Here is a 14122-nt window from a genome sequence, read left to right as displayed (position 1 = left end):
GGTACTGGGACACTGAAGTGATGTCTGTCCATTAAATTCTTCATTGCACCCAGAGGGACACGCAGGGTGCTACAGCCTGAGATTCCAGTCATGCCCTGACTGGACTTTGAATTCTGTCAAAACAGCGCATAAATTGAATTGTGTGTGTTTTAATATTTAAAACAATTATCTAAGAAATACATCAATAAATCAAAATTTAAATATAGCAAATTAGTAGAGCATAGTACTTATTGCCTTGTGTTTCTCATACTTGTATAATAATCTCAGGTGGTTTTGGGGGCCTTTAGCTACTATTGTAATAGAACTGTAATATGTTTCTGATGCCCAACCGTAACATTTTTCCATAATGGTATAAGTTAATTCATATAATGTTTTTGTAATGTTCCATTATTAAAAAGAAACATCCTTGAAAGTGATATCAAACCAGCAAAAATAGCAGTGGACAACAGCAATTGATAAAAGAGCAGGGAAAAAGTTCAGACTCACTGAACTTGTTCTCCCTCAGCTGTCCGGTGTGTGTGTGTAGAGTGTCCAAGTCTTAGGAGAATTGAATAAAATCCAAGAGAGATGATGATATTTTAGAAGAAGGTCAAAGTGAAGGTACTGAAATCGAATCAAAATCAAAGAAGTCATTTGCTCTTTCTGTACTTCATTTCTTTTCTTGTAAAGTAGAACAACTCTTCTATGCTGTATCTAACTTTTCTAGTTTGGGTGTAAGCTCTTGAAGCAGGGAATATCTTTTGCTGGAAGTGTTCACAATGCCTAAAATAATAGAGAATGAGGTCAGCTGAAGACTTTAATCATCATTACATTACTACTGAATGGTCTTTGAAGCCTCTTACCTTAATTAAATGCCCATTTCTTTGAACATAGAGCAATACCATCCTGCGTACAGTCCATGACGAACTTGAAAAATTGTGTTGAGTCTAAGTGGGCTGAACCATGTTGACAGCTGATAGGTGCGAGTTAGATCATCTGGCATTTGTTTGGTTGTTCATTCTTAGTTATTGTAGGGCTTGATACGTGTGCAAAAGGTGTGTTCTTCCTGGCTCATATCTATCATTTATTAATTTCTAGACCACGATTACCGAAGATACACTAGTAAAGTATGTGGGTGGCTTTATAGCTTATCCAACAGGCAGAATGAGATTTCTACTCTGTGGCATGTAGTGACTCATGTAGATCTTCAGATCTGCAACTCTCAGATTCACAGAAAAGATACTTCTTGTTTAACCTGCTATTTTCCATCTGTCAGTACAGAGAAAAAAAGAGGGTCTGTCATTTTTTTTTTGTCACTGCTTGCTAGACAGCAATAGATTAATGAGCTCTGTCAAATTTGAAGCCTTTTCCTAAGGGTTCTAGTTATCTTTGTGAAATGATTAATAATTTAATGTGACCAAACAAGTGTTTTATACCACACCTCATTCTTGGTAGCAGTTGAATGTATTGTGCTAGCACCTTCCACTGCTAAAATTAATTGAAAGACGTAATCTGGACAGGAAACTTTACCCCAAAACTTAGCATTTGGAAAAATAAGCAAATGAAAATTTACTTCCATAATGAAGTGTTGGGCAGCTTAAAAAGTATATCTCTTAGCTCTTATATGTCTTACAATTAATAGTTTTTATTTCAGTTTGCCAAGGGGAAAAGTATGACTTTATGACATTGCTTAATTTACTGTCTCATTTTTCTTTTCACCTTTGGAAATGTTTTTTCTCTTATAAGCATTTAAAGAATCCCCATAAGAGATCAATGCTCCTAACAGATTGATACTCCTAACTATTGGGTCTTTTCCTTTTCTATCTCAGGTTAACAAGAAATGATTGTGGTTTTTGTTGTTGTTTTTTTTTTTTTTTTTAAATTCCACATGAATTAGTAATACAATAATTTTCTCTGACAGCTGCCTGTACCAGAACAAGGGTGTGATTATAGTATGCTTGAATATAACCCTATGAGCTTAACTTGCTATTGTTACTAGTGTTTACTGGTTTAAGCCTCATGGTAGGAGTTTTGGAATGTGTTAGAAATTAGGTTACAAACAACAGAAATCCAAAGATCTTTTCTGGTACTTAAAATATTCCTGTATTTATGTGGCTGATGATAGGCAGAAATAGACTATGTAAAAGAAACCTGAGATGAATAAGAATCTTTCCTTTTGGGAAGGATGGAGGGAAAATGCAACACAAGATTAAGTTATTCTGTTATGCAATGCTTCCAGTTTTCTTGGTGAAAGTCTGGGATTAATTGAAACTTCAATCTTAGACTGGTCTTAGTGGATGTTGTATAGTGAATTTATGTTGATCAGCTGAGTTGCATTCATTGACTGCATGTATGTGATGAGCTGATGGCAAATGCAAGGTAATACGGATTATCTTAGGCCACAGTGAAGTGCAGCTACATTGAGTTGATTCAATTCCTGTTAGTGGCTAAGATTAAGTCAGGACACGTCAGATGGATAGCAACACAGTCTGTTTTTGCTTCCACATAATTCAGATATCAGAATAGCATAACAACATTCGGAAAAGCTGGGAGAAGAAAAACAATTGTATCAGTGATGTTTCCTTCTGACTAATTTGCCATATTTTCTTTCTAGGGAAAATTACATGACATACAGTTGGGAAATTCAGCCAATTACTGGGCATTTAATGAAATATTTGAATATTTGAAGGTGCATCACTTCTGTATAAATTTTGGCTGATGGGTATTGTGTAAAAGAATTAAAGCCTGAAATCAATGTTAGACCACTTAATAGTGAAATTCTATTTTGTGTTTAGAGCAACAGTATAATGTTAGTTTCATATGTTAGTAATCGAGTGGTTTCTTTTTTTGTTAAATACTTTTATTTTTCTTTCAGTGTTTTGTATCCTACTTGCGTTCAGTTTACTTGATGAAGAATAAGGAAGTATTTGATGTTTTCAGATTGCCTCTAGCAGAATATGCCCTGTAAGTATGGTCAACTTGGAAAGTGAAAATTGTATAGTGAGAAGTTTTGGAGTGTGTGACAGCTTTAAATAGCTGTTTTGACTATGTTAACACACAGAATTGGACAGTCTTGTAATGTATTTACAGTTTCATATTTATGTTGTGCTTTTGCATGTTTTCAAAGACATTCTAAATAAAAATTATGTGCAAAACCAACATATCTCTACAGAGAGAAAAAACTCTTAAAACAGAAGGTACATTTGCTATATACAATAGAAGACAAAACTTGTGAAGTAAAAGGATAGAGAACAGTAGGGGTTTGGTGTTTTTTTGGTTTTTTTTTTGGTTTTTTTTTTTTTTTTTCAGATTTACCCTTCAGCCTCATAGCTAAATGCCAACCTGTAAAGTCTATTATTTAAAAAGAAATTGGAGTATGTAAAGATGATATATTACAGTCTCATTTTGAGTGTGATTGGGACATTGCTCCTTGGACATAAATTACTTTTCAGAAGATTCAGTGTGCTTGGTAAAGATGAAGCATCTGCAGTGGACTGAATAGCATCTATTTTACTATGTCTATTTCTGTACATATATGTGAACCATTCCACATTTTTTATGGGAGGGAAATTAATTTTGACAGGTTGATTTTACAGATGACAACCATCTGAGATTGTTTTAAGAAGTGAAGTTTTCGAATAATCTCGTGGGACATAGGGTAGACGGAAGGGAGCAGGAAGGTGCTCAAAGATGCACGGTAAATTAATTTTATGTCTCTGGAATTTCATACAGAGAAGACTTAAGTCTTCAAACTTGTCAGCACGTGGCATAATGAACTAAAATGTGACAAATTACTAGACTGTAGAACACCTGGTCTTCTTGTACTGTGCTGCAATTAACATGATTATGTTTTTTAAGGTACATAAACCTATTATAAAAGATGCTTTCTTACTTTATGGACTGAGAAATTTTTAAAAAGGAGAACTAGCAAAAACTTGAAAAATTTCACTACATGCATTGCCTGCCCCTTCACCTGTGTGATTTGTCATCCTCTTTAAAACCTTATTTTTGGTCTTACTATGCTGAATGTAAGGGGGAGTGGCAGAAGATTAGGACTAAGAGGGATGACCACATAAACTTAACCAGTGTGTTAAGAACCCAACTGACAGATGGTGGTAATGCTGAATTTTTGGAATCCCAGTGCCTCTTTCTGGATATCAGTATGGTGTGCCATCTAGTATCTGATATTGGTGTGGACAGAGTAGTCTACAGTTCTGTTCTTCTCAGGCCTCTGTGCCAGGATTTGGTCCTTCATCAAAGTCAATTCTAATCCCATTTTTGCAAAGTTACATTCTTGTATTAAAATGGAAGAAACCAGACAGTTGTTTGGAAAGAGTAGGAGAGGTTTAGTCAAGACTGTGAAATATATGGAAGCATAATCAAAAAGTCAGAAGATAATAAATCTGGGAGATAACTTGGAGATTCTGCTCTAAATGAAGAGTTTGTTGACACTCTTCTTCCCCACTCTCCAGACTGCTAGTCTACCTAAATACACCCTGCAGTGCCTTGGCTTTCAATTCAGTGCACATCCACTGATACAGTGGGTCAGTCAGCTTAATTTATTTGAAAGGCCCTCAAAGTCTGGTATGTTTGAATTCTGCATTCAGAAGCAACCTTGGTTTACGTTCTGTGCAAAAAATCATGGCAGAGGATCCTTTTTTCCCTTTACCTACTGTGTGTATTCTCTGAAAAGTATTTCAGCCTTCCTGTGGAGATTTACTGCTAGCTTGATAGATGTTACTCTACTAAAAATCCTGCAGAGAAAACAGGCTGCTTAATGCCCCTGTCAGGTTTGCATTTCAGTCTGCCAGGCTGTTGCCCACTTTCTCCATTGCTCTTTTGCCTGGCATGTCTGTGGACTGATATTCTCTTAAGCTCTGTTGATTGAGTCTGTAGAAAAGCAGTAGTCTTTTTTTGTATATTATATAAAATGATTTATACATTATATAAAATTATTGTATATCTAGAAAACAATATATATAAAAACCAAAAAGTGATTGTGTGTGTCGATACACATGTACACATATGTATTCTAGAGATTGATCACCTTTAAGCTATGGTACATTAGTATTCTTTCCAGTATCCTCTCATTACGAATTGCTATCAAGAATAATTTGCTGGAGGAAGACTTGCACAGGCCTTGTGTTAACATAGGCAGCCTTTAAGTTTGGTGAAGGAGAACCTCGATGCTTGCATAAAAGAGAAATTTGTGTTTTCATTGCAAAGGACAGCTTTGAAAATGTAAGAAAACATAAACAAACAACAGGGTGGAAAGGAATAATTAGTTAGTCTGGCCTCCTGGATAGGAGACAAGGTAATGAGGAGGCAGGGGTTCTAAATACTTTACTTCTCAGGCACTTAATTTTGTTAAATGCTAACATGTACGTATCAGTCTCCAGCGGCAGATCTTAACAGGCAAGCGTCCTGAATGGACAGATTAGTCACAGCTCTAAGGGGCTGCCAAGGAAGGCAGTTTCCTCTGTGAATTTTGTTATGTCTTCCAGGAGGAATGCAGCATATTTTTCTCTTTTTATCCCTGTTATTGGTACATAGAGAATAAATAAAGCAGGTTAAAGCCAAGTTATTTGGGAAATGTCTGATACACACGACGTAGTACCCAGCTGATTTTGCAAGTATGGCTTACAGATCAGTGTTACAAAGCAGTAGGTAGCTGCAGGTGCTGTCAGGTCTGAACTGGGTGATGCCAGGATACATGATCCATCTGCCCACATCTGTCTGCCATCTCACTGATCAGGGAAAGCACCCACTGCACTCTCACCCCAGTTCCCCTGGCTGTGGATGTAGGCATGACCTTTACTGCATGGTTAGGGCAAAGGGTTTCGTTGTTGCCTTGCTCCAACTACCATGAGCAAGTGCAGGTCCCCCAGGCAGCACCCATCACAGGCTTTGCACATCCTGTCATTCCTTTGCTGGTTCTTGGCCCTCCTTCTCACTGTCCTTGGACTTCCTTTTCTACACCCCAGTCTCCTTCCAACTAAAAAAGCCTGCCACTAATTACTTTTTTCTGGTTGTTTCCAGTCTTCATACACCTGTAACCAGACTTATCGTTTCTCATGCTGTTATCTAGTTAATCTCAGCCTCCTATGGCATTACTCATACAGACCTCAATGATCTTAAGAGTTTGGGCGTTTCTCATGCAACTCCCCCTCGACCACCTGGAGATCCAGTCATCCCTTTCTGAGCTTTCTGTAACTACTTCTGTAAGCTTCTGAGCTTTCTGATCCTGCTATACAGATCTCTGAACAAGCTGCAGTCTCCTCTCTCAAAGTCCAGGATTATTATTCTCTTAGGCATCATCCTCATTTCTTCTAGGATCTTGAACTACCTTTTCTCATTTTGCAGCCAAGCCTGCTATTGACCTTCACTCACCTTAGAAGTAAATGTACTTGCCCATGCATGAGTAGCAGTTCTAGTAGAGTGCCTCTCAGAGTTGGCTAATCCAGCTAACTTGGAGAAACGATCTTTAATGCACTTGAGAAATCTTTGATGCTTGTGCTCTGCTGTGTTGCCCTTTGAGCAGGTGTCAGGGTGGCTCAGGTACCAAGAGCACCTGGGCCTGCAACTGCAATATGGAGACTGCTTTTACTTTTGTAAAGAAGGCTACATCTCGGTCTTTGAAGTGCTCGAATTCCAACCATGACATCTTCTTTGTTGGCCTTTGATCCTGACCCATAAACTCTTGATTAGTTTGGCCCCCATTATTATTAGTGGAGTACCATGCATTTGAGCTTCTTGATGTAGAGGGCTAAAGCTGGCTAGTAAGATAAATAACACGGCGAAAGCAATTTCTCTGTTAGTTTTGGTTATTAATCAGACCATATGGAAAGCCTGTTAATTCAGATTAGCGTCACTTCAGTTGATTTGATTTCTCCTGTTTTCAAATGGTTGCTCATCCTGTCTTCTGAAAACATTTTAAATGTTAAATGTAGATGTAGCATATATTGCAAGGAAAGTAATACACATTTCTTCTCTTGAAATAGCTTCTGGGAGTATTTAACCTTTTCCCAGCTATTTTAAATCTTTGTCTGAACTTGTTCTACAGTAAAAGAAATCACTGTGCTGTGTTTTTATGTGTTCAAATCATTCTGAAGAAGTTCACTAATGGAATATGTCTTATATTTAGTAAATGTACTAACAGTGTTAGAATGAAGCACTAACGTGTAAAATTCTTCTGCAGCAGTTCTGCAGAAGTGACCTCAGACTCTTTACAACTGGCTCATATTTCAAAAAGGACTGGAAATCTTCTAGGTGCAGATTAGGAACTCTTGTGACACTTAAAAATTGTACTGGTCTTAAATTTCCTGCTTAATTTGTTTTGTGCAAGGACAGATTTTGCTCCGAGTGTCTAAGCTTCTGTCTTTTTAAAGAGTTGAGAGATGCCCAGCTTTTCACCCTGTCCAAATAGAGGCATAGTGAAGTTAGTATGTTAATGTAACAAGTTCTTTGTATGAGCATAATTAACAAACCCCAGAAAAGGCAGTATTTTGTCTGATACACCATTCATTTGAATTAATTTTAAAAAATGTTTACTGATGTTTGATTTTTCCATATTCAATAGCAAACAAAAGTGGTATTCTTCTTAAAGCCATACAATGTTCTCTGAGTTTTACTCTTTTAACTTATGTCCTGAAAATCTTTGTCAGCTTGCTTTGAATTGAAGGAGGTACCTGAGCATTGTAGGTGTTGTTCATTTACTTGTGTGCGTTCCCTGATCATTGTAAGGGAATGATGATGTCTGGCCAGCTCAGTTTCTGTTGATGAATAGAACTGCCAGCTGTGCTTTCATTTATAATAGCAAAATAATCCATTGGTTTCAGTATTACTTTTAGAAGCTGATTTAAAATGTCTTTCTATAAGAGCTTGCTCTGAAGAAGTCATTGCATTTCACATCAAAATATGAAACAGGATTTTTTTTTTTTTTATTTTGGTATGTCAGCTGAATTTGTCTTGCCATTTAAAGGCTACCATAGTCTGAGGACTACATTGTGCTGTTAGCATGTTTTTAGTGTTCTGTGTTAGAATTTGTGAAATCTCACTAAATAACTGCTTTTTGTCTGTCTTTATGAGAAAACATTGCACATTTCTTATTCCAGAAGAATGCATGAAATGCTAGCGCTAAAATCAAAGAATAGCTGTAGCTTCAGTCGGAGTAGGATTGTGGTCTGAGGGGCTGTCATGGTTTAAGCCCAGCTGGCAACAAAGCACATGAGGCCACTTGCTCATTCATCCCTGGCCGTGGGGTGGGGAGGAGAAAATATAATGGAAAGCTCCTGGGTTGAGGCAAGGACAGGGAGGGATCACTTACCACTTATGGTTATGGGCAAAAGACAGACTCAGTTTGGGGGGGGGGGGAATTTGTTACCGATCAAATCAAAACAGGCTAATGTGAAATAAAACCAAATCTTAAAAACACCTTTCCCCCACCCCTCCCTCCTTCGCAGACTCAACTGGACGGGGAATGGGGTTGTGGTCAGTTCATCACACCTTGTCTCTGCCAGTCCTTCCTCCTCAGGGGGAGGACTCCTCACACTTGTCCTCTGCTCCAGTGTGGGGTCCCTCCCATGGGATACAGTACTTCACAAACTTCTCCAACGAGGGTCCTTCCCACGGGCTGCAGTCCTTCAGGCACAGACTGCTCCAGCGCAGGCTTTCCCATGGAGTCCCAGCCATCTTTGGGGGCATCCCCCTGCTCCAGCAAGGGCTCCTCCCCAGGCTACAGGTGGGCATCTGCTTCCCTGCTCCCCTCCACGGGCTAGGGGGGGGACAGCCTGCCATCTCACCATGGGCTGCGGGGGCATGCCCTCCTGTCCTGCTCCTCCTCCACCTCCTTCCTCACTGACCTCGGTATCTGCAGAGCTGTTGCTCTCACATTCCAACCTCCTGCAGGTTTCCCCTTCTTAAATCTGTTATCTCAGAGGCACTGTCACCATTGCTGATGGGCTCGGCCTTGGCCAGTGGCGGGTCCGACCTGGAGCCAGGGAAACTTCTGGCAGTACATCGTGTCTGTCTGCATGAGTAAGAGAAGTGAACACAGATTGTGTAGCTGTCATACAGTACTACTACTTGCAGTACTTTGTCAACAGTTGACAGTAGTACTTTATGTAGAATAATGTGAAATCTGGAAAAGCAAAAAAGTGTTTCTTTTGCAAAGGATTTTTTTTGCTGCTTTGATCCCCTTGCTGGAGAGATTGCACATTTGTTGATGTTGCAGCAATCTATATGTGTTTTACTGTGCCTGGTGTTAAGGCCCAATTCCAGGTTTGAATCTCCTCCAGCTGCGGTAGTGAAGCATTACATCTGCTTTGTTTCGTTATTTTTCAGTTAGTCAATAGGCCAAACTTTGACACATAGTTTCATTGCAAAGGTAATTAGTGTTAGCTGTCAAACACTGAAACAAGTTTAAGATTGCTGGTTGCTCCAATTTCAGTTCCCAAATGTGTTGTGTTATCCTCTCAGCAGTGCACTGTCAGTAAATGTGCAAAAAACACTGGATAAAATCTTCCTTTGATCTTTTTTCATAAAATTCTATTTGCTTTATTATTGCTGTTAATTGCTTGTAGAACAGTACTGGGTTATCAGAAATACTTAAGCAAAATTAACTTTATATTAAAATGTAAGACTTCATTTATTGAAAAACTTGTTCCTCATCCTAACAGTGTGGGCTGCTTTTTGGGTGTGTGTCCACTTCTCAGTGTTTCAACCTGTGGCCAGTACCAAAACTGCCCTGTTTAACCACAGGTGTGGTTGTGTTTGGTTTTGGTTTTTTGTTTGTTTGTTATTTAAGCAGGGTGCCTCTCCTGTTTACTACTCTGTCCCCTTGGCTACCATTAACAGTTCAAGGCTCTCCAGGGCCTACAGTCCACTCTTGCTGCTCTGCAGTACCATTTGGATTCTTCATGGAATGTTTATAATGACATTTCCGCCAGGGAGTATAGAGTTGATTTTTCTCCTGTGACATAACTTGAGTCTCTATTCAGAACTGTGTGGTGAACAGAAGACATAATGCTGTCTACTTGAAATGAGCAGCATTGAGAGAAGAGGGGGTGTATAACTGCATAATCTGAATCGAAAGAGACTGATCTTTTATATGTGTGTGCGTATGTGTGTATATGTAGCCATTTTAGTTGGTTAAATACTTTACTCCTTTAAGTGTACATACAAGCCATGAGTATTACAAACACTATCAGTTCTGTATCGATGTGTTTTTTAAATGTTGCTGTGGTCTCCCTGTGTTCCTTGCACAATACCAGTGACCCCCACATTTTTTATTCACCTAATGAGAAGGCTCATGAACTCTGGAAGACTTAAATACTGCTTTTTTGAATTTTGATTTGATAGGGTCAGGTGTAGTAATAGTGGGCAATTACGAAGTTTACTGAAGTCAAATGATCTGTTTGAGGCAGAGTATCTGTTCCCATGCAATGCTCTCCAGCATTGTTGTTATACAGTGTTTTTGCTTTTTGGCTTATTTTTGTCCCTTCATGTGTAAGAGTATTATTATAACTTTGAATTATCACGAATAACTGGGTAAAATAATAGTATTTTTGGCACTGCTAGTTATATATGCCATGAAGGTAAAGCCTTGCTATAGAGGGATGCAGGCAGGTGAGATTTCCTTTAAGGGAGAAATGTCTCTCCCTTAGCTTTTTCTGCGATTAGTCATTTATCCATACAGTGTGTGTTCTTCTAATCTCTCCATCACTGTGAGGTGGTGGGGATAATGTTCTGGGTGCACTTGTAGCAGTGAAGGACACTGACAGATATCAGTGCTATCTGTCCTTGACATGGTATCCATGTATCTTCAATACCAAATAACATTGGTGTTTCTTCCACCATCTTTTACTGTGAATCATAGATAATTTGCTCGTCTACAGTTTTTCAGGTTCTTTGTTTGCTTTCTTTCCTGGGAGGATTTGTTCTTGAGAGTTCTCAGTTATTTCACCTTCATTCCCCTTCCAAAGTTCACTTGTGTTTTTCAAGCTAGACTGTCCTGTTGTAGGCTAAATACTGTTTTGTAAATATGTTGGTCAAAATGTATTAATATGAATTACCATAATTAAAATTGAATCACTTGAGACATTGATAAGGGCTTCTAATTTAGTCAAATTTTGCGTATCTGCCTTTCAGATTGATTTATTTGTTTAATTCTATGCTTTAGATCACTTGGTCTTGCCATGGCACCCCGTGTGAGATTTCTTCAAAAAGTTCGGAAGCAGCTGTGTGTGAATGAGGCAGCTGATGGGACAGATCACTTGAAGCAGACAGAGCAAAATAAAAATACCCTCTTGATAAATGAGGAAGGAGTGGAGAAATGCGAAACTAATTTCAGTGGAAAGGCATCTGATAACAAAACAAAGGAAAAGGAGAGAAGGAAGGAAACTGAGGAATGTTCTGCTTCCAGTGAAGGTGCTGAGGAGAGTAGTGCGTCTGAGGATGAATTGAAAGAGGTATCTGAGGAGGAGGAGGAAAAAGAAGTTCCTGTACCAGGCAGGGTACCAAACCCAGACTCCATGCAGTTCTTTGAAGATGATGACGACGATGATGATGATACTGAAGATCTTGACTTGCTGACAGTGAAACGACGGAATGTTTTTGGTGTGGAAGCTAAAGATAATCCAGCACCGGTAAGTGCACTTTACAGTAAGACTCATGAATCTTAATGATTTTATATTGGACATACTCCAAGTAAGGAGGAGAAAAGAGAATAGTCTGCTCTCAGCAGAATACTTGCTTGAAGTCAGATGTGTTGTCCCTACATATCAGAGGTCAGGATTGCTCCCAAAAGGTAAGTGGTATGACTTATGCTTTTATCATTTTATGTTATTAGCATAAAGTAATTTTATTTGCATAACGAATATCCTTGTAGTTGCTGTAATTTATGAATACATGATTTGGAATACCTGGGAAATTTTGACAGTTTTAATTCTTATCACTTACTAATTTGCTTGTACCTCTCTAAATAGCTGCCACTTTCAGTCATAATTTTGATGCTGTACTGCTGTTTATGGCACTGGGAACCAAACTGCAATCAATACATGATGAGCCACTTCCTGATACAAATCGTAACAAATGATCTTTACAATAATGTAACCTTCAAAACATGATTTTTACTTTCAACAGGAGCTTTGCTATTAGGAATTGAGGCAGTATCAGAGAGAGAGGGAGAGAGTGCGCGCAGTTCTTGTAAAGCATTGTTATAAAGGCTTATTAAAAGTATTAATGTAGATATTTCATTTCCTTGGTGAGTAGCTTTATAATCCAGGATTTCTCTGTGCTTGGTGTTCTGAGAAATGTTGCTTTCATTTAGTCTTTAAATACAGTGTTATAGTAAGGAGGTGTGTTTGTTTTTTTTTTTTTTTTATTATTATTTCTATAAAGCAGATTTGGTACATGCATACTGTGAATTTTTTGTGTATCCTCTGCGATCTAGCAACTATATCTCTGTAGTAAAGACATACAAGTGAAATAGCCATCTGGTTCAGCAAGATGTTTTTGTGAACATATATGCATGCAAGGGGAGCCTCATGTTAAGCGAAGTATTTATTTTTCCAACTGGTATTTTAAATCTTTCTTTTTCTGTGCTGTTATTTAACAGCACAGGACACTTGTCAGCACAGGGCACTTGTCATGAACTTATGCTAATCAGCCCACTAGCTGCATTTATGAGCAGCATCTTTGCTTTAGTATTTAGTGAAGTGTATAAACTAGTTTTATCAGCTAACTTTGTCGAAGATGAGCAGTTGCACAGTAACCTAACCACTGCCTGCACTCTCTCCTCCACTATGAGGTGGCTGCTGCAGGTTGCCATCTTGTCTGAGAACTATGGGAAGAGGATGGTCCCGGAATTACCTTTCTGTTCCTGTTATTCTAAGCCTGAGCTGTCGTGCCCCAGCACAGCCACTGCCTGGCAGTAGCTTATATTTATTAATAAATTTCAGTTTCATGTAGAAGAGAAATTGCTGTTTTAAAAACAAAGTGGAGTGAAAGTTTTCTGCCTTAGTTAAAGAATGATGTTCTTACAGCTTTCATATTGCTCCTACAATTTTCTGTGCTGAAATACACAGACAATTTCATGTTGCTTTTGTATGTTGGAAAGTGAACAGGGAAATTTTGTTCAGGAAGTGATAAAAGGAGAAACTTTGATGTAAAAGAATGAACAAAAGAAATTTTATGAAAAGTACCAGTGATTTACAAAGTAATTTGGAACATCACTGGGTAACCTCTTAACAGTTTTCCAGCATTAAACATTTATAGGTTAGTTACGGCTCAGGCAAGTCAGACATTATTTTCTGTGATTCAGTGTTGATGAACTACAGTAAGGGATATTGGTTTGTACTTGGTGTGCAAGTGTGGAAGACCTTGTATCACCTGAAACCTCTTGTACATGGGGGCATAAGAATGAAATATTTAGTTATTCTTCTAAGCAGCTGTGAACAAAAACCCAGAAGTTTCAAGATCTGTATCATTAAGAACTTAAATATAATTCAAATAATCCCCTAAAGAAATGCCTATGGTAGTGCTTTATCTAATTTTTACAAAGTAGAAATGCAAAGCATACTATGCTTAACTGTGGGAACTGGTATTGATCAATGCATACGGTAGTGTGGTGTTTATTACCTTATGTCAATGTGAAAATTGTTGATAAATTGTGGAATGCTTTAAATGTAAGGATTCTATTTTTAGTAGGAATAAGAGAATAAAGGTTTCTATCCCTAACTGTATATTGTCTTTTAATGTTTTGGTATACAAATGCACATAATAGAAATTAAATAGAAAGATTCAGGCATTGTGCATCTTTTATTTCATGTGTATACCTCAGCACCACATTTTGTGGATGTTAAAACCAAATTGGTAATGTGCAACACTTTTTATATTTTTTCCCATTTGTTTATTTTCTGGATAAAAGTTTTGAGGTGATTATTACTGCATTAAGGTAGATCAATTAATATCTAAAAATGAGAAAGAAGTGGTTCCTCTGGGGTGTGAGAAGCACTGAGCAGCGTGAACGCAGTTTTCCTGTTGCTCTGTGTTGGAGTGTCCTTCTAGGGAGGACTTAGGAACCAGTTTGACTCCAGTGTACTGGATCATTGCTACATTTCTAGGATGAGGCAGTGCATTAATT

At 38.2% G+C, this 14122-nt stretch overlaps 1 protein-coding gene across 2 annotated transcripts in view; it reads left to right on the top strand.

Annotated features, from left to right (window-relative positions):
* DDX10 (DEAD-box helicase 10) overlaps window positions 1-14122 on the top strand; it is a 192135-nt gene that overhangs the window by 39707 nt on the left and 138306 nt on the right. For both annotated transcript variants that reach the window (XR_012653422.1, XM_075049977.1), the window contains exons 12-13: window positions 2855-2943; window positions 11159-11624. Coding sequence is in view for 1 of the 2 variants with exons in the window: in XM_075049977.1 (XP_074906078.1) it covers window positions 2855-2943; window positions 11159-11624 (555 nt within the window). In the remaining variant the exon portion in view is untranslated. The remainder of the gene's footprint in view (window positions 1-2854; window positions 2944-11158; window positions 11625-14122) is intronic.

This window comes from Buteo buteo, chromosome 18 (assembly GCF_964188355.1).
Source record: "Buteo buteo chromosome 18, bButBut1.hap1.1, whole genome shotgun sequence".
Lineage (NCBI taxonomy): Eukaryota > Metazoa > Chordata > Aves > Accipitriformes > Accipitridae > Buteo > Buteo buteo.
The sequence above is the reverse complement of the archived record's forward strand: the minus strand, read 5'-3'. Positions and strand labels throughout refer to the sequence as shown.